The sequence below is a fragment of the Argiope bruennichi genome, chromosome 3 (genome assembly GCF_947563725.1).
Source record: "Argiope bruennichi chromosome 3, qqArgBrue1.1, whole genome shotgun sequence".
NCBI classification, from domain to species: domain Eukaryota; kingdom Metazoa; phylum Arthropoda; class Arachnida; order Araneae; family Araneidae; genus Argiope; species Argiope bruennichi.
In genome coordinates this window covers 98,043,062-98,065,241 of record NC_079153.1, presented here as the reverse complement: position 1 = coordinate 98,065,241, position 22,180 = coordinate 98,043,062, and the positions used below count along the sequence as shown (strand labels likewise).

General features: G+C 31.4%; 1 protein-coding gene across 4 annotated transcripts in view; it reads right to left on the bottom strand.

Annotated features, from left to right (window-relative positions):
• LOC129962675 (teneurin-m-like) overlaps positions 1-22,180 on the bottom strand; it is a 707,945-nt gene that overhangs the window by 5,752 nt on the left and 680,013 nt on the right. For all 4 annotated transcript variants that reach the window (XM_056076579.1, XM_056076581.1, XM_056076580.1 and 1 more), the window contains 12 exons: positions 20,810-20,929; positions 18,903-19,179; positions 16,912-17,179; positions 16,126-16,266; positions 13,996-14,245; positions 10,562-10,797; positions 9,077-9,234; positions 7,287-7,991; positions 6,204-6,540; positions 4,343-4,608; positions 3,071-3,379; positions 21-1,623 (listed from right to left, as the gene is read on the bottom strand). In XM_056076579.1, the coding sequence (XP_055932554.1) occupies positions 21-1,623; positions 3,071-3,379; positions 4,343-4,608; positions 6,204-6,540; positions 7,287-7,991; positions 9,077-9,234; positions 10,562-10,797; positions 13,996-14,245; positions 16,126-16,266; positions 16,912-17,179; positions 18,903-19,179; positions 20,810-20,929 (4,670 nt within the window). The remainder of the gene's footprint in view (positions 1-20; positions 1,624-3,070; positions 3,380-4,342; positions 4,609-6,203; positions 6,541-7,286; positions 7,992-9,076; positions 9,235-10,561; positions 10,798-13,995; positions 14,246-16,125; positions 16,267-16,911; positions 17,180-18,902; positions 19,180-20,809; positions 20,930-22,180) is intronic.

Below are 22,180 nucleotides of genomic sequence, written 5' to 3'. Positions count from 1 at the left end.
CAAACAAAAAGAAATCTTACCGTCTAAATGATAATCTTCTTCATCTTCATTGATAGGATTATTTCCATGAAATCTGTACAAATGTATCATATATGGTTTTGATATATACTTTGGCACATCTTCCCAGTTTGGTGTCAGCCATTGTGCACCTGTTGGATCAAAAGCACGGCTCTTGAAGAATATTAAGCCTGTGTATGGATCTCGCAAGCCATTGCGAAAGTCTACAAATATCATAAATGCTGGATTGGAATCAAATACGAGCTTGCCGAATGGTGTTCTCTTGACTTCCTTCACGATTTTGCCTTCAGAATTAAACACCAATAATGGCGATCCTAAGTGGTCGGTTGCCACGAAGTATTTATTGGATGCCGTATCTTCTATATACATCAAATGCCCGCTTGTGTCATACACTAACGCAAATGTTTTCTTATCTTGAGTAGTGTGAACATGGGTGACTTGGAATTTATTTTTAGGATTCGTGTAGAAAAATTGAGTAATATTTCCTTTGTGGTCTCTCCAAGCTATTGGTCTATCCATCGCATCATAATAATAATGAACCTCATACAGTCCATGTTGAGTGGCGTGGATTAATTGTGATTTAGCATTAAACGTGAACTTTTCTTCGCCTTTACGAACAAGAAATCCTCTAACATCAACTTCATAAAGATCCATGTCATTATATCCGACAAGTCTATCACCATCATCGTATTTCAAAGTACTCTGATGTTCATCTTCCCAGAAAGTCTTCATATTTCCATTCACATCGTACAAAAATCTGTAATTGCGGCGACCGGCAACTTCACTAAGGTAACCATCTGGTGTGTAAGTACAGTTGACCGTTTCCACACCAACATCATATCCAGCTTTTGTACTCATTTGTCTTAAACGTCCCCTATTATCATATCGAATATTTAAAGAGAATACTTCCCTATTCCATAAACTTATAGCTAATAGGGAGATCCTACCGTAAGAATCATGAGCTATCGTTTTCGAAAAGTGACGTTGATCGTCTTGAATGAAAACGTTGTTGATTTTTGGTCTATGAATAAGGAATTGTTGAACTTGCTCTAGCATGCCAGACTGGACACTGTATCGATATCTTGTTTCTCCTACCACTTTGGCTCCTATTTCAATTTCAACAATGGTCAGATGGCCTTCGTATTGGTATCGGAACTTGGCGTTGCTTAGTGCACTTCGGCTGCTAACTCTGAATCTTTCTTCTTGAACAAGAACGCCATGGTATTTGAAATCTGTTCTTAATTCTAATTCTGGCACTGTTTTAGTCCAAGATCTAACTAAAGTCTTTTGCTCGACGTAAGAGAAATCCGTTCTTTCTGGGCCACAGAAAACTGTCTGAATGTTACCATTTTCATTGTAAAGGTACACAACTCTGCCACTGTTTTCTGGGAAAAATTTGGCAAGAATTTGGCCATTGTCCCCATAATGTGTGACAAATGGATAACGCACACCAGGACTTAGATAAAGTAGCTTGTAGAATCCTAGAGATGTTTGGAAGGCAAGCTCATGTTTATGCCCATTAGGTGTTATGATTGCTTGAAGTCCTTCAGATGAATCATATTGCAATAGATATCTGCTACCACTTGGAACTATAATTTCATTTGGCTGAAAATAAAATAAAAAATAAATAAAAAAAATGTTTAATGCTTTTAAATTGAAACAATTTATATCAACATAAATTTTTCAAACTGCTTGTTTAACAAAGAATACTTATTTTATCCTATAAATCGTGTGAAAACGCTGCATTTCAGACCGAAGATAAGTTTTACATCCTTCCTTTTACATAGATATCAAATCAGAGCTAACATATTGCAATAAGTGACTTGAGTATTTTCTTAATCTCTTGACCTATGACTTAGCTTCATAATTAAATAGCACATTTTTGGGGGCATTTATTGTTCTTTTAATTCTTTTAATAAAAAGGGGCATTTGTGATATTGAATGTTTTAAAGTGATTTTTGAATTTTAAATTACTAATACTTTAATTGCATATTTTAAACTAAAAATTAAGTAATTCAATGCACATGAGAGACTCGCCATTATAAGTTTAGAGGTTGAGTATTTTATTTTTTGCAGCAAAGCCTGTGAGAAGCATTAGGCGCAGTCAAATTGGCTGCCAAGATTTAACCTGAAACCATGTAGTCCAAATATCCTACTTCGGCTATTTGTAGCCTGAAAGAATATTTATATTTCCATTTCTGCACATAAAACTGATCTCATAAAGAAATTTATTAAATTTATTTGTTAATTGAAAAAGATTGTTTTTATATCTCATTTCGGTATTTTCTGGCCTGGGTATTTAATGGTCCACAGATTCGGCAGCTCGCTAAAAATGAACATTTCATTGGGACAATGACAGAACTTGAAATGAATGCTTGTTTAGCATCCAAAAACACTGTCAAATACTTTCTTGGAAATACACGAGCACAGAATTGCACCGAAACTGTCCAGAAACTCTTGGAGAGCTACAACATTATTAGTTGCAACATGAGCATCAAAAATTGCAATCTTTTAAGCCATATTGCTAACTTTCCGAAAAAGTTTGATGCAGTCATTGATGGGCAAGAAGAATAACTCCGCCAAGATTTAAAGGTCATGGAGAGATGGTACCAAGGTAAATGAGATGTACATATAATATGGTTGACTATTGTAGGGGCATCAAGCGAGAATGTCCACAGATTAAATACTTCAGAAAAAGCTGTTATCTAAAATTTTTACCTTAACATGCAAATTTACCGTTTGGTAAGAAAACCTTTATTATTTGTAAACAGTATATTTGGTAAGTTTTTCCACGATTTTCTTTTATATGCACATTTTATATGATTTTTGATAAGGAGAGAGGATATTCTATAGCTCAAAAAATTGCGGTTATTTTTGGATCCAGAAGCTAAAAGTTAGTCAAAAACAAGTCACATATTTAAGACAACGAAATTCTTATACTTCGCAATAATTTACATTTTTTTTATAATAACAGAAAAATATCCATTTAATAACTAACTGAAAGGCATCTGCAAAAAATGGTGGATTATGTAATTTTTTTTAAATTACTTACCATGCTAATGGCCCCTTCATCATATTTATACATGATTCCAGTATTATCGGCATGTCTGATCTCCGCTAGTCTTCCTTGCATGTCAAATGTATAACGTTCAAAAAGATAACCTCGTTCCCACTGAGAAAGTCTTCCATATCTGTCATAGTCCAAGCGAACAGCTGTGAAGTTATGTGCCGGTTTCCACTGCATTGGTTGTCCAAGAACGTCATAGTGGGCAGTCAGCAACGGTACTTGGTTTCGATCAAACACAGTTTCACTGTGTTCTTCTCTGTCAAATTCCACTGAAAATAACACTTCGCCGTTTACCTGTAAATATAAGATAAGGATTCATGTTGGTCCTTTGATTTTTAAAGTAAAAGTAAACAAGGCATTGGACATACTAAGGACATTATATAGAGAGTGCAATAATTTTGGAGAAGGGGTATGTTTAACTGAATCTCTTGTATTCGAAAGCCGCCATAATTTTGAGAATCATTTTTAATTGGAATATTCGTTAAAAATAATGACCCTAAATTAAATTTCACCTTATATTTTATCTTTGCATATTTTATATAAATATATACACAAATTTGAACTCGCGGATGTTTACGGCTGTAAAAAGATTTAGACAGAAAAGGTTTCAAAATATCAACGAAACATTATGTGTGGGAAAATCACATATCCGTTTTTAAAATAATCCACAAATGGTGATATTAGCGAGTTTCATTGAATTTTGAATTGTAAAACATTGAACATGTGGTATATAGCTATACTTATCAATGTTACAATCCTGGTACTAAAATTGAAATTATAATTTTAAAGAGTTTGTTTTTTATGATGTTTAATATATACGAATTAACTAAAAGAATGGTAACTAGTTTTACGCTATAGAAATCGCACTCGATGAAACTAACATCCTTAGCCAATCAAAAAAAGAGTGATGGTAAAGTTACTGATCAATTTAAATCATGAAGTAAGATAATTGCATTATCATAAATAGTGTATCAGAGGAGTGCTATCATTAACCTTGCACAATGTTATATGAAAACCACGTTATCAGAAATTAACCTTAGAGAACAATCAGCATTTTCTCAAAGTATTATGTAGAAACTGTTTTAATTCTAATTTATTTAATAGTTATTTATTACATTACTTTCTACAGTTACGTAAAATATATTGTATTTTAATTAAGGTAATGTGTTGATTCTGTCCACACAATACAGTGTAAAACTTTTCGTTATTAAAGTTTCAAAATGTTTTCAAACTATTTTAAGAATAAAAGATGAATACCTTCAACATCTTTCCAATATGTGTTATCTGTCTTGCTGGTCCTTTACCAGATTTCTTAACATTGTATTTCCATTCCAAGTTCTGCACATTGTCTTCGCTGACAGTCGCCTTGAGTTTCGATGGTAGAGGATAAATTTCAGCAATCAAGGGGTTCACATCATTCAGGATGGGACTTGCCGTTGTATCGACTTCGATGGTACTGGAATCGGCCGAAGTCATAATCAGGCTGCCATCTGGGAACTGGGTTACTCTCTTTTCTGCACCTCCTGGGGAAAAAAAATATTTCAGAATAAGTTTCAAATAAGGAGATGATAATTATTGAAATACTGTATGCATATGTAAAAAATACAGTCCGATATGATGAGTGCTGTTTGTAACGAGTGATTTACAATTCGCCGTTGGTGAGCTAATATAAATCTTTATTGTAACTTTTATATCAAAGATACAGGGAGTTGCAATTTAGTGGAGTAAAAATCAAACAAGCTTTTGCTATAGCTAGGTGTTTGAGAAAATTCATACTCTTTTGAAGACGAAATAAAGTATTAAGGTATGAGAAAAGCACAGAATATTTTTGGGCATTTTTATAATTTAAATTTGCATTCTATAAAGAGTGCGTTATCCGGTCGATAATTATATACATATGTAGACAAAAGTAATTTTCTGCAAATGTGTTTTTAAATGAAATTAAAAAAAAAACTGGGTAAATATACCTGTTTTATATTCAGCATTTTTATTGCATTTTACCTTATTAAATTCCTTTATGTAGAAAAGACACTTGAAAAGAAAATTTTTACTTCAACTATGCATTATCGTTATTACAAACTTTTACTGCAACGTCTGCAATATTAACGATCATTAAGAATAAAATGCATCTTTAAATAGTTCTTAATAGCATTATTAGATAGAATTGTTAATGCATTACGCTTTAAAATACTGCAAATTTTTTTTAACTATGTATATAATTTCTTATAATTAAATATACATCTATCAAGATAATATGTATATTTCATTATATAAGAAAAAAAAATCTTACCAAAAAAATAACACGGCTTCTATGAATCATTTTGAAGATAAAAATAATAACTATGAAAGCTATCAAATAATATAAATAACAGGGATTTTTTCCAATAAATTATAAACATTAATTCTTGGATATTTTCTTGAATTTATAAAAAAGCGCTTTTTATTTTTTAATTTTAATTTTTTTTTACGAAAATATTTTTCGTTTCGCAAATAAAATTCACAATGTATTCATGTATGCAAAATTTTTATATTTCTTTTCCAAAATTGGATCAACAGGTAGAAATTTAGTGTTAAAAATAACGTCCGAATACCTATCCTCTCAAAATCAAAGATTTTATGCCAAATCAAATTTAATAACTTATCTAAATAAATATTTTATTGATATATCAAGAATAAAATCATTTTCCTGTTACTGAGCAACATTCGTGTATTCATTTACAAGTGTATGCAAAGAATTTACTAATGCATTATTGTGATTAAATGGAATATTGCACTTCATTTATATGTTACTATATAGCTTGACTCTGATCTTGACCTTGGTTGACCTTTGATCTGACAGTCGAGTGCTTATGATGAAAGGAGGAAAAGTAGAAAGAGAGGTCATGGGAAAATAGTAGAAATATTATAATAAATATGATTGTGATGCACGCAGTGCATTTTTAATTCTTTATTTCGCACTGTGGAGCACTAATAGTGAATGTAGTGTTTCGAAGAATGGGAAAGCTCTCCGATTTCTCAAAATAGCCTTGTTTGATTGTTACATTCTCCGCCAATTCATCAGCGCTAGACTTACAACACACATTTCTAACATAAAATTAGTAATAGCCTAATATATTACCTATTTTGGTTGTAACATCTGATCCTTTGATGAGAAGCACAACAGATTCTTTGTCATCACGAGTCACTGTCACCGAAGCGCCTTTGATGCTGAGGTTGTAAGAAAGACGAATTATTTGCCCGCTTGGTGTAATGCCTTCAATCAGTCGTCCGTACTCATCATATCCATACACATAAGATTTTCCAGTGCTGTCCGATTTGCTTCGCAGCAGGCCGTTGCTGCCGTGATAATCAAACTGAGTTTTGAAATTGGATGGCGTAGTAAAACTTTGCAACATGCCCATTCGAGACATTTCAAGTCTGCACTTGCCACCTTGGGTGTTTTCGATGGTATTTACCTGGGGGGAAAAAAGCAAAGCAATGAAATTTTAATTTTGACTACAAAATCATTATTTATGTATTAAATTCAGTAGTCTTTAGAGGCAAATTCTGTCTTGATAGTCATGGCTGGCTTTTGGTCAGTTTACTTCCGGAAAGATGAAAGTTTTTTCTCGTGTATTTAGTGGGTTTAAGTTAAATGATGTTTACTTTTCCTTTTGAAAATAGTGCAGTTTAGGATCGCAATCAACTTTTCTATAGAAAAAAAATATTCAAACTTACATGTTTGGATTTTAATGCATATAAAAAATGAAAATATGTTTTAATGTTACTTATAGAAGTAATTTTTCAGAAAGTAAAAGTTCGTAGAATTAGTACATGAACATATACTTTCCAGAATATATGATATTCAAAAATATTTCTCACATTTATAATTTCAACAGCAAATAATTATTAAATTTGCAAATCTTTAACATAATTTTATACTTGCTTCAAAACTTGATACAACAAACCTAAAAATTAAAAAAAAAATTTTTTAAAAATCGCTTATCCGTTACACCATTTTAAGATCAAATTTGTGATAATAGTTTAAAACAAAATGCCCTTTGGCATGCTGATTTTGTTATATATCGTTTGCAGTTATTATGCATTAATTCATATAAAATTGAAATGAAATTTTATTCATTCCAACAACCTTAATCGAATTTCTTTTTTTAAGAAGAATATGAAAAGTTACATAATAATAACTATTTACACAATCACTTACTTGGTTGCTGTAATCTCTCAAAATGTATATCTTGTTCCCAGCTGCATCAGTAACTGTACTCAACTTCCCAAAACTAGTGTTAACGTTATACGAAAAGGTATAAATAGGCTTTCCAGTTATCAAGTTCTTCGTCAATATATGCTGCCCATGTCGATTGAAGACATAAACCTCCTGGACTTCCGGCGCATAAATTTCATACTCGTGACCTTCATTCGGAACTGGAAGGGATGCTGTAATGGATCGTATTCTCAAGTTGCCTTGATCACTGATATGAAGATTGCCATCTGGGGTCACAGCAATGGCTGATATGCTGTTAAGCTTCGAGTTGTAAGCAAGGAAATGTTCTTCGTCGAAGCATTCGCAGTTCTGGTCCATACAGTTGCAATCCGATTCTGCTCCAGCGAAGTGTTGGATCCGGCCATCGCTTCCAATAACTCGAACTCGGTTTATCATTTGGGAATCACTCTCAGCTATGTAAAGATCCCCATTGGGTGCAAAGGCAATACTTTGGGGCGATTCCAAGTAGATTTCTGGAGAAATTTCCACTTTGTCCTTTGCCATCTGTGAAGCACATTGAAGGGGGCGACCGGCGACGACCTTGAGGCGTCGGTCGGGTGTTACTCGCAAGACCATGTGGTCATCCAGGATGTGAAGTGAGCTATCAAGAGGGTTGATAGCAAGGGATGTTGGCCATCGTAAGTTCACCTGTGAAGAGAAATTGTATATTAAAAGTAAGTTTAAAACTTTGTCATAATAAAAATGTTTCTAATGTCTTTAGACTTTCATTATCTTTTACTTCTAATCACTTCGCATAAAAACCAGAAAAACTTTAATTAACATAAGTAGGGAAGAGGTAAATTAGGGTTCATAACCTTTTATATATAAATCTAAACTCCGGAATATATTATTTCACAAAAATTTGTGAATTTTTACGGGACTAAAATTTTAAAACATTAGCATTTCAATAATACCAATATCACTTCCGTATAAATTTTTTCCGATTTAGATTAAAAGATCTAAAAAGTTTTTAAGTGCATTTTACATCAATATTTTTCATTGTTTAATTAGTTTTGTTTATGCACATGTGCATTGCAGTGATAATGTATTTTTTGAAAACACATTAACTTTGCTATATTGCTATATAAAATTTTGTTAAAGAGACTTTTTTCGAAAATATTATAATGCAAGGATTTTTCGGAGATTTGAATTTCCTTTTCATTGTTTCAAACAACTTCCATGCAGTATTAATCGGCATTGATCAATCGGCAATCTATCAATCTTCAATTAAATAAATAAATCATAATAAATCGTAATAAAATAATAATGAAAAATCATATCCTGTTTCAGATATATTAATACTGTATTTTGTATTATTTATGCAATGATTATGCACTAATGAATGCATAATTCAAGTAACAACACAGTATATGACTGATATGTAAATGCCCATGTCATGTAATATCTAACTGTATCTTGTTTCAAAATTGTACGGCGCACGTAAAGAATATCATGTGATCATTACTCGAATCCTTAGAATATCTAGAAAAAAAATTCAGATTTAACAAATAATCTGTAAATGAAGAACGTGGCCTATTATTAACTCTCTATGATTTTATTTTTAATGAGGGTTATCCGAAAAATAATTTAACACCTTACTTTGACATTGGGTTTTCTTTTTCTGGTATATTTCAACATTTACTATTTGAACAACATTTGCAGTAGAAATTGATGCAACAAGATCCAATACCAAATAAAAAACGAAACCACATGAAAGAAAAGTTGTTACTTACCTGTGATAAGCTGACTGTTCTCCCACAAGGAACTGGCTTCCAATGGCTTTTATGGTAATAATCTCCAATAATGGTATGAATGATTCCATTTTTATCCACCATTCTTATATTAGTTCCATCAGCGACATAGATTTCATTTTGTGCTGATACTGCAATACCTAAATGCAGAGAAAGGTATTATTAAATATTTATGTATTTCATTGCAAAGCTTCAGCAATCTAAATAATAGTATATCATATTAAGAAATTTGGATTAAAAACTGCATGAATTTAAATGGCAATGATAAACTGCAAAATGCAATTAAAGATTCAAAATAAAATCTAGTTCATTCTTCCAGAAATCAGATTGTTCAAAAATGCTGTACTATCATCAAAATGTAACAGGAAAATTATATCAAGATTAGTAAAAGAAGTGGAAACTGCAGCGTAATAATAATAATAAAGTATTTTAAATATGAAACACATTTTTGGAATCTCTTCCTTTAAATGGATTGACTTTCCTCTTTACAATTAAAAGATCATACACTTCCCAAACACTGATTTTTAAGCAAAATGTATAATTTATTTACTTCTCCATTTTTATTTTTAATTCATGCAAATATATAAATGAACTATTTTTAAAATAATTTCCACGTTACTTTTTGAAAGAAAAAAAAAGTCGAATTTCTGCTTTATGGAATTTGAAGGCCCCTGAGTAAGTTTGATCAAGAGAAATTTCAACACACTGAAATACATGTTGTAAATTTTGTTTATTTTATTTATTAGTGAAAAAATTTCTGCATAGTTAAGATTGTTTAGATTAAAGAAATCTTTAAAAAAGTAAACTATGCAATAAATTTTTAAAAAAGATATACAAATATGTATATAAAGTTTTGCTTACTTTATATTAAAAATTGCTTTTTAGGAAAAGGATTAGAAGAACAGAAGCTATGAACAAGTTTTATTTATTTATTTTTCGTAAACGACTTTTTGCGAGTCGTGAATATTTTATGGCTATATAAATGGGTAGACGGCTTTTTAAAAATATGTATATGTTTTTCTATGAAAAAATAATCGATGGTCACTTTTTTCACTGTAATAATTATATTGCAAATTATTGCATAAGAAAATGCAAGAATTTTTATTAAAAATATAGAAATTTTATTCCATTTACAAAACTGTTCTATTGAATATCCAATATAGAGAGGTTTTCGATTGATGGAAGTTCGATCAATTGGGGGGGGGGGGTCCTAAATGGTATTTTATATTATATAAATTTCATCTCAAATCCTTTAAAGCGAAATTACCGCAGAGTTTTCAATTCGAACTGTTAGATAAAATAATGAATTTCATAAAAAGGATTTTTTTTTTAAATATAATAATAAAAAAAGTCAGTAAGTTGTCTACTGAAAAATTTCTGCTTTGTACATAGATTTAAAACAATATACTTCGCCATTTGCAAAACGATAATTCGGATATTTTAAATATAAGCCCTATCCAATCATACCTTTGGGATAAGCAAGTCTCGCCAATTTGGCCAATCTTCCGTCGCCACACGAAAACTTGTCTCCAGGTAAGCACTTTTCTCCGCTTCCCACGACGATTTCGAGATTGTCCTGAATGTTGGTCGTCTCTTCCGGCAGCCTCATCCGCAGGATTTGGTGCTTCTCGGGGTCGGATATGTAGAGTCGCCCATCGACCGGACCCACTGCTAAATGATATCTGTACGCAACCTGAGCAGTGCTGAAATGGAATAGCGGTTTCAGTAATTACGGTTCCGAAATTTTAATTGCACTCTGCCTCATCATCAATATTGCAATGACTGAAGCAGTATATAGTGGATGATTAATTCTTGGGTTTCTTAAATTAAACAGTCTTCTGTAAAATGGACCCGTGGTGATTGAAATTTGTGACCATGAAAGATTTAATGGTATTTGTGCTAATAGATTTTTTCAATATTATTATACAAAAATAATTAAAAGACTTAAGATACTTGCTTAAAATGCAACAAATATTGGTACTGAATTAAATTTTTTAGTTATTCGCCACTATTTAATGTGCGATTTTCTAGCCTCATTTTTTTTCTTTAAATTGTCTGTTATTTTTATAATTAGACGCCTTTGGCGACCAACCGGAATTAACGGTTGTTAATAATTTCAACTTAATTTTTGGTCTTAATGAATTCCTTAGCAGACTATTTTTTTTAATTCAAATTTTGATAATCATATAACTCGTACTAATTTATAAGTCCGTTCTGTTTATTATATTCATACACTGTTTTATTTATTGTATTATGCATTTCACTTATTTTCTGTCCTGTATCTTTAAACATCCGGTGATTATATCGCGGGGAAATGTAACACTCACCCTTCCTTGATTTAAAGCTAATTCATAATTATAAGAATAACAATATTCCAAAAATTTTACATCAAAATACTGAATGCTTCATGCTTTGATTACAATAATGGAGGGAAATCCCCAGAATGAAATATTAGTAGCAATAATAAAAACGATTAAAGTTTCGCTTCAACAATGCCATTTTAAAATAAGTTTTAGACATTTTTTTAAAAGTTACTTAAAAATAAAAATTATACAGAAAAAATGGTATCATTAAAAAGATATTTTGAATCTTAAAACGATGTAAATACAATTTTGTGCTTTAATATTTTTTTAAGTTATCACGGAAAAACGTCAAAATTTTGCTTAATTTTTAATTAATTAAATTTCAAAAAATCTCTCAGGGGTATACATTTTCACATCTAAAGAATATTTGTCCACGTTTGGTAGCTCTAACAGGCGGGCCTGTCTTTGTTATTAGAAGGGATGTTTAATTTGTATCTAATATATAAAATTCTCGTGTCACAGTTTTCGTTGCCATACTCCTCCGAAACGGCTTGACCGATTTTGATGAAATTTTTTGTGCTTATCCGGTATCTATGAGAATCGGCCAACATCTATTTTTCATCCCCCTAAATGTTAGGGGTAGTCAATTATTAATTAAAAACTAACTTTCCCGCCAAAAAAATCTTCCATTTTCCCACCGCCAACTTTTCCGCCAAAAAATCTTCAATTTTCCCCAACGCCAAATGATTTAGGCTTTAGTTCTTTTTTTCTCCCAACAGTAATGAGGCTAGGGTTAAGATTTTTCGGCGGATTATTTCAAACGATTCTGTTTATTTTCTTAATGTTTTATGCATTTAAAATTAAACATTGTTAATTAATCCATGTTTCAGATTCATTCTGAAGTACTTTTGAATTAAAATAGCACAGAATAAAGGAAATTAAAAATGTCTAATCTTCATAGCGTTACCCCAACTGGCGTAGAAAAATTCACGCATTTGCGTTACGTAAAAGGCGAAGAAAATTCACGCATGCGCACTGTGTTCTGATCGTTGGCATGGCAACCATTATCAACGGACGATTTAAATTACTTTTAGGTTAGTTGTATGCTTTTGTAAGTAAATTGTATTTATGTTATATATTTTTTATATATGCTTATAGTTTTAAGTACGTCGTTTTTTAAGTAGTTTTTTTTAACCTGTTTACAATGATTTAAATTATTTTTAGGTTAGTTGCATGCTTTTGTAATTAAATTGTATTTATGTTAGTTATATATATATTTTTATATATGCTTATAGTTTTAAGTACATCGTTTTTTAAGTAGTTTTTTTAAACCTGTTTTCGACAGATTATTTTAAACGATTCATTTTATTTTCTGAGTGTTTGATGCATTTAAAATGAAACATTGTTAATGAATCGATCCATTCATGATGAATCTGAGAAAATTTTGTTGACAAATGCTTGAGATATTACATAAATTAAGAAAGATATTCTTTAGTGCCCATAAAGTTTAAACGCTCAGTGACTCTGTTATCAGTAATCATATTATTAAAAAAAATGCTTTGTTTCTGTAAAAAATATTATTATATTAATTGCAGATGAATCATTTACACTTTAATTTAAAGCATAAATTCTACGAGGGGTAACAGAAAATTAGAGAGATACATATCACGTTATGACTGAAGGCCTTTATAATATTATGAGTGAATTATATGACTATCAAAATTTGAAGTTTTAAAATATTTTGCTGAAGAAGTTGGAATTGCATAAAATATTTAATTATTAAAATTTTAACGAACACTAAGATTGGCGAACCGGCTGGTCGCCAAAGGCGGCTAGTATATATATATATATATTTACGTACATTTAATCATGTACTACTATTAACAACGAAAAAAGAATTGGTATAGGCTTAGCAAATTTTACGTTACTATCACCTGTCTAAAATAGATAGCATTTATTTACCGCTTTTTATAAAAAGTATAACATTAGTGTATCTTTTTAGATGTCATGTAGTTACCAAAAATATCCTATATCGATAAGATTTTTTCGAAACGCGGTTTTTTTAGAGTGTAAAAGTATGAGCATGGGTAATACATGTTTTTGAGAAGGTTAAAATTATTTTTTTTTCAGAGGAAGAATTCTTTTGGTAAACAAGAAACCTTGCTTCATGCAGAAGTTTCCAGCAAAAATTGATACTTGAAGATTTCTTTCCAAAAAACTTCGTGAACCGAAATACGGAATAATTCAAAATCGCAGATAGTCGGAAGTCAACATCTCCAGGATTTCTCCAGAAATTTCCTTAAGGCCTCAAAATACAACCACAAACCAGAGGCGATGCTTGCTATCGATTTTTATCAGACATGTCTAGAGCAAATCCAAGTTTTCAAGTGTTGATCTGCTATGGCATTGCTGTCTGAGTGTTTTCATGGCATTCTTCTATGTTCAATAGATATTTTATATTTATTTGGTTTGTAAAAAGAAATACAATATTAGTTGTTACCACATTATTTGTCAACAATTTGATGCCAGAAGTCCCGAAAACACGAGTTAAATGGCGAGTGGTCAGGCAGTAAATTGAAATAACATAATTTTAATTACCTCAATTGTACAACAGTAGAAACCATTCCTTCAGGAGTTATTTTCCTTATGAGATTGAAATCTCCTACGTAGATGCTTCCATCGGGTGCACTTGCCAGTGCCACTGGTGCCAGAAGCATCTGATGTTTTGCGGATCCATTGCAGTTGTCACAATCCAGTGGTCTGCGTATGCCGTTACCCATTGTTGTAAGCAAAAGTTTAGGCTTTGTCTTCAGGTAAATATTACTGCCGTCACCCTTCTGTAATATACCTGTTGAAAGAAAAAATTTTAGAACTCTTTGCAATTGCGACATTTCTAAAATTCAGAAGAAGTCAAAAGGCGACTAAAGTGACCAGGTTTTTTTTAATGGAATCCCAGACGCTCTAGAATCCGTATTACTGGTCGAGAAAGTACAAGTAATATTGGACAAAATTCAGAAAATATGTAATGAAAATAATTAATTCAGAAACAATAAAATAGTTACTAATTATTAAAGAAGAAAAGATAAAGAAAGAAATTTTATTGCCCCCCTCAGGTTAAGATATTCAGTGCCTCGGTTCAAACCTGATATTTGGACTGCCTATTTATTTAAACAATCTCTTCTTTATTATCTATTAATTATAATAAAGATGAGATAATCTAATTTAGGCAGATGGTTCGGTACAATTAGAAAATAGATGTGACACACGGTAAATGCTTATAGAAGTGAACTGTTGATTTATCCAAACAGGTCATTACGGTACGTATAGTCAGTGGCTGATTAGGGCCGCAAGGCTGGGAAATTGTTGTAAGTGAGGCGGTTAAAAAGTTTTCATTTCCATATTCGCTAAATAAATAAGTTTGCAAAAAAAAAAAAAAATCTATGAATGATAAATAGTTACTTTATGGCATATAATTGGTCGTATTCGTACATGTTTCATTAAATTCACTTAGTTGGAATATTTATACAAATGTCTGCTATAATAATATTGAATACAAACCTAGATGACGAGCAGTCTGGAGTCATAATAGATAAGTAGAAACAATTATTTTTTCACAAAAGTAATAAAATAAAAAAAATGATAAATATAAAATAAATCATTAATGCGTTAAAAAGGTTGTGAATTGAAAAATAAACTTGATGAACTTATTCAAAGGAGAGTCAAAATTTGCATTACCTAGGGCCATAAAATGCCTAACTTCATTACTGTGTAAAAACTTCTGAAGAATTCTTTTTCCCTTCTAAATTTTTGAAGAATTAAACCTAATCATTTTTTATATAATACGAATTGTTTACTAATAAGTAAAAGTCTGGAATAGTCAATCCGGAACTTCTGGTCATTTTATAAGAAGGAGGAGTTTTTATTTCTCCAAAAAGACTTAATCCAAAAATAAACCTTAGCATGAATTCGACAAAATGATCGCAAAGTTGGGCCTAGTCACTATACAGTAAGTGCAAATACAACACACGTGCACATTTGATAAATAACATACGTGGCTGCGACAAATTAGAATTTTCAGTATTTAATGGATTTATTCTGATAGAATTACGGTAAAAGGAGCAATTCCGTCGAATACAAGAGAGGACACGCAAGTGATTCCTGAGTGAGGAATCTTCAAGTTTCTGCAAAGAGAAAAAGTTGATTCCTCGAGTAGTCCAAAAATAGCAGAATTAATTAACAGGTGGATGAGTGTAAATAAATGTAGAGGAAGAGCAAGTCTGCATCAAATAGACAGCTATTTTTTCCATAGTTGGAAGACATAATCTGTGAATGGATTGTTACTAAAAGAGCCAAGTGTCTGGTTGTCCGCAGAACTAATATTCTATCATATGCATTTAACCACACACACACACACATCACCATAAAAATTCACAGCATCAAAATACTGGATGGATAATTCTCTTCAGCTATACAAAGGGATTTTTCTCACACAGATAAATGTAAGTTTTGCATAAGAAAAGTAAGGCAACTCCTGAAAATAAGCCGTAACACTTCTTTTAATTCACAAGCTAGATTAAGATTTTGTCTTATTTTTGGAGAAACTTGAAACAGTAGGAGAGCAAAATCCGGGAGGGGGGGGGGATAATAAAAATAGATTTTTACTTTCAAGTGTAATCTATGGAAATATTTATAGAAAATGTACAAGTTTAGAATAAAGATGTGTTTTACCTTCGTGAAAGTTGTATTTATGATGTATATCCAGATTCCAACCTCCTATGTCAGACACGCTCATGTCATGGCCGCTTACTTGTGTTGTCTGTATTTCCCAGATGATATGCTGGCAAGAACTGTATTCGTATCCAACAGATACTAGACAAAAGAAAATCTCAGATGTATTTTTTTCCCAAACAGATTATCTGCTTGAAATATAAATTTATATTAAAATAATTCTTGAGAATCTTTTGCAATTTTTTTCCTGACTAACACTTCAGCATTAATTCTCGAATATTAAAAAAAATAGATTTCTAATATTTTTAAAAAACTGAAAAGTTTGGTTCAGTTTAGTAATAAGCTGTTCATTAAAAGCGAAGTTTTTAATAATGATTGAGTTTAGACAATGTTTTGAATTCTATGATTAGCCTTTTATATGTTATTTGTTATGTTAATGAATCATTAGTATATTGCCGATTATTTCGTTTTCCTTTAGCGAAAAAATTAAATTCCTTTTCGATAGTAAAAAATAAGAACAATAATACTTTAATCCCTTAATTTTCAAGCCCCTACGTCATATAGACATCGAATTATCGCTTTTCAACTTAAGTCGAAATTGAATAATTCAAAAACGTACAACTCGACACAAAAATTACACATAATCCACAAATATATCAACAATTGTATAGGGTTTTAATTGAATCAGTAGGAGAGCATATTTCAGAAATGAAAAGTGTCATATAATTAGCTTATGAAAAGAGCAAAACAGGTGATGAATAAATTAAAAAGTTTCACTCAACCAACCTGTTGCCGATGCGATGCCGTAGACTTTCTGTCGATAAACATTTCTTCGATTCCATGCATAGGTATATTTGATAGCTGGATCAGCTTCAAACTTCTTCTCAAAGAGTATTCCTTCGATAGAAATCCTCAAATGAATCAAACGTAAGGTAGAAGGAACCGAATCTGGAGTCAGCTGCAACTGGATGGTCGATAGATATCCACCAGCTCTGCTGCTGTGGTAGACAAGGTGAAGATCGGTCCCAGGAATGGGGAGGCTTTCTTGAATCACCTGAAAAATACAGAAATTTAATATTAAGAATTAGTTATAATGTAATCAAGAATTTTCTTTCAATATTCATCTTTAACAAAATCTCTTTCACATTTATATCTAATTTAATCAGATTATAAATTTCAAAGAGTTGAAGTGTTTCAAAAACTATACAACTTTTTGAAGCTGGCTAAAGCAATTATATATGACTTGATTTTTGCCATTTAATACAAAATTGTCACAACTCATGCAAATGCATTCTTATCCTGGCTGAATCTAATATAGCTTGCCTAAATCATAAGCTAAAGGGAACAGTGTTGCATCATTTGTTATCAAAGTACTTTGATAACATCTACAGTAAAAATCCGATTTAACACCAATTAATGAGGGTGTTACTTTCCTGGGGAATTTTCGGGAGAAATTAGACCACATTTTTGCATTAAGTCGAAAATCCAGGTGAAGAAATAAAAAGATCGGAATGCATGTTTCCTGTATCCTGGTCTACTGGAGTAATTTTTCTGGTTGATCAATTGTTGATTCTTTTTGTCTTTCACAGAAACTCTTTGGACGAGCCAAGATACTTCCACTCTTCACACATTAATAAGAACAGTAAATATTATCTATTTATAAAATATTAGTTAAATGACTATGTTAGAATTTCAATCGAAAGACAAGAGTGTGAATTTGACTATATGGAATTCAAATTCGCGCACTGATGAGTGTACTTTTTTGCATTCTTTGTCTTTGAGAATGGTTTTTTGGAACCATAGTAAAAATAAACAGATATATTGATATATATACTAATACCAAATCTCTAGTTCGATGTTGAAGTTCAAAAGAAATATTTTACAAAGATTTCTTTTTGACCTAAGCACAAGACAAATGGAGTGTTTTAATCGGATTTGAATGGGTGGAAAATAAAAAATAAAAAAGTAGTATGAAAACCATGACCAAAAGCGTAGATAGGTCATCCAGCTGAAAACAAATGGAAGTGGAGGGAGGGGTTTTCACTTTCCTTTAAATGAAAATGGTAAGATTATTCAAATTAGGGTAGTAAATTGTCTCGTCTTAACCCATTAAAGGGCCATTTTTCTCCAGTCATATTATGTTAAAATATTTTTAGGCTTGAAATTAGAATAAGAAAAGGGATTCACTTAGCGTATTAGATAAATTTAATTTGATTCATTAATTAATTTGGTTAATTAATAATTAAGTAATAAATCAAGACACATCATTTTGTGTAAGATAAAGAACTGAAGCCTCTAAGTTTCTGTCTTTCTAAAAATATTTGTCAGAACTGACGCCAACCTACATAAATTCATACAAAGATTGATAAATTTGGTGGGAAGCATACTTCCCACGGCCTTAGAAAGGGTTAATAAACAATGTTTGCACAAAAAGTTTTTATAGTTGTCACCACTTAGAAGTTATGAGTCCAGAAAAAGGATTGCAATATACGTTTAAGTTTTTTCTTATTCACTAAATGCATAATGGTTTCAAGGTCTTTGCTTCGAGATCGGAAAGTTATGGATTCGAAACTTCAATCTATAAAAGATCCGTGGTGTATAATAAACAATCTATATATAAAATAAACATAGGTAAAAAGGAATCTGCCTGCAGACCAAGATTTTTTTTAATGAAAAGCTGAGTCATTATCGTGTATATCAAGAACAAAAGATTTCAGCAATTTCAAATATTCGTAAAATTTCAATTTTATAAAACAAAAATACAGAGGCATAATTACCTGGGGTTCAGCAAGAATCGAACTTTTCTCTGGACATGCTCCTTGAAAACCATGTTTCCATGTGGCTAGAACAACTGGCTTCATATTGTCATAATCATGATCCAAGCATAGTAATGATTTGTACTCTTGCGGTTTCTCATCTTCCAGACTCAAGATCACCTTATCGATGACAACGATCTCATTCCACGGGACAACGACAGTGACATCCCGGGGGCGGAAAGGATCTCTCTGGAAATGTAACTTGACGGCACCCCCACCATTTACCAGAATATCAAACCTATGGAAAATGAATCACAAAATCGTTTATAGCTAATCGTTTATAACGAATGCATCTAATTTCGAAGGACTATTGTAAAAAATTTCTATGAATAATTTCAACTGAGTCAATTCGCATATCGTTGTGGGAATGGCTTATCTACAGGGGGAATGCCATATTCTAAGAGGCGCCATGTATACGACACGTTAGAGCGTTTAAACCAATTTTGGAATGGTCCCCCAGAAAAAATTTCTCACCTACACTATAGTTAAAGTCCCAGAGGAAAGCCTTGTATGACATTGGCATACAATAGTTACAAAATATTAACTTTTATCGTGAATTTAGCATTTTTATTGAATTTATCGTGTCATCCATGTCGAGCTATTTGACGGTTAATCTCTGGCATGCTGTTAATAGTATCCAAAAATCAAGTTTGTGTTTTAGATGCGTTTCTCCCAACCGGCTGAAACAAAAATTTGACACAGAATTACACTTGTAGTCACAAAATCACATTCTAAATTTGATATATTTATGCCATTGCGTTTTTTAATGATGTTACAGATTTCTGAAAGTACAGACCAACAGAAGGTCAATCCTTTGTTGGATTTGGCCCAAATATAGATAATATTTGAGTCAATATAGATAATAATATAGATAGAAATAATATAGCCAATATAGATAATATTGGATAGATGTTTAGACTAAAGATGTTAATTCTGTATATCGAATTTTATTTATCTAGTTCTATTCGTATTGTAGTTATATCTTTAAACTCTATTCGAACAGACAGATTTCCTGCGAGTGGATTTTATTTAAAATTTGATAGAAATCTATGGTATAAAGACCATATACCAAATTTCAATTGTCTAAATCAAAGAGTTTTTAGTTATATTTTTCAAAGACAGACGGATGTTTTCCGAATTAAGGGAGATCTAAAACGTGGAGATTTATCAAAATTTCGAGTTCTAATTTTTTGACGTTTACTATACTTTATACTACGTATACGAGAAAGTAAAAATAAGTACCATACTTCCCTCCGTTGCCATTTTCATTTGTTAAAATATATTGGTCCATTTGCCACCAATATACCACTGCTATATACTATGTCGCTAGTGATAGGTGTATAGCAAAAGCAACCATGAGTGCTATTCAATTCTATATTAATATGATGTGACATCCATTGTACTTCCTGTAAATTCTGTGATAAAATTCCAAAATAAAAGCGCACCTGACATGTATGAAGCAAGCAATTATTAAACCTTGCAAAAATGGGCGGTAACTGTCTTTTCCTTTATCATCCTTTATCAAACAGCAGTGGGTCGAACTACAACTCATTTTTTCCTTTACTCAAAAAGGTTGCGCTAAATTGATAAACATGTCCACAGTATTAAAGAGGTAAGGGACGCGCTAGGATAGAACCTGGGACCTTTTGATTAGCAGTCCAGTAACGATTCGATTATGCCAAAACAGCTGTTCGGGTAGAAGCGCTGTTACTGGCTTATATGCAATTCACCACAGTATATGGTATTTGATACATATTTACAGTTATGTTGGCCATGTGACAGTGGCAGCTTATTAGGGAAGTACATCATATATATAAAAAAAAGTTTTATTCTAACAATTTATGTTAAGATTCATGATAATAACTTACCATCCTGATTCTCTAGTAACAGTAAATCCCGGTTGTGCACTACCAGCTAAACCAACTCGAACTCCCATTACACCACTGCCTGCTGTGCTCACGACTTGGCCTCGGATCACAGATGCTCGACTTAAAGGAAAAAGGAGATTTTTCAGTGTGATAATATGGCATGATTTTAGCTTTAATTACTGTCAGAACATTTTGTTACTGTATATAAAATGTATACTTAGAATGAGTGAAATGTTTTGATAAAAATACAGTAGTGTTCCAATTATCTAAATTGTAATTATTTAGAAGGGGACGAGGTGGAGAAAATCGTAAACAAAATCTTTTCAGGGAAAGGCAGCGAAATAATTAACTTTGATTGATGCATACCGGCAGTGATATTTTAGCATCCTAATCACAATGGGAGCAACTATATCCCACAGTTCGGACCATATGAATCACATATGCTTCACGTACTTGCGTGTTATGAATCAAGTTGTTTCCTATGGTCCAGCAAGTTCAAAAAATATTTTTTGTTACAACGATTAGTATAGAATGCGATCACTAAATGTGAGCAGCATTGTTTTTGTAGTAATTTAATTAATATATTGAAGAGAATTTGCTTTTTTTCCTTCAGTTATCTGGATTAAATTCGGCCCCTGTAAATTCATCTCATTAGAATTCTATATATAACCTACTGTATATAGCATTTAATTTATATCATCATTCAATATGCAAAAAGTCGTATATTATATGAAATTAACATAGGACCTTTTGCAGCTTAAGTGAAATGCAGATAAATAATTTATTTCATTTATTATGAAGAGTTAATAAATTAATTTTTTCAATGTCAAGTTTTATTTAATAGCTTATTTATTTATTTTCACTCTTAAAAATGCTTTTTGACACTAAATTCTATTGATTTTGGAAGCAAACAGTTAAGCCTAACAATACGTATTTAACACTTAATCATTCCATATATTAATGTTATTCATTTTATTGTTTATTATTAAAGCGTACTTTTGTTTATCTGCTTACCAAAAATGTTATTTAGTTGCAGTTTAATTAATACAAAGAATCAAACAATGCTTCGTTCGAATTTACTTCCATCAGGTTTAGATTTACATGAAACAAGTTTTTTAAAATTTTCAAAATTAACGGATTGAAAAAATAAACTTGTATCTATTAAGACTTGATTAATAAGTTCAGCACATGATTAATTTATATATTTAAAGACATTGATTTACATGCAATTGTTCTTATTGATGTATGTTTCACACCTAATAAAATATGTCTCCTTGTTTTTAATTTACAATTTCACTATTTATTATTATGTGAAAAATGCCATTTGTTGTTTAATAAAATGTTTAGCTTAGTTTGTATTTAAAAACATTT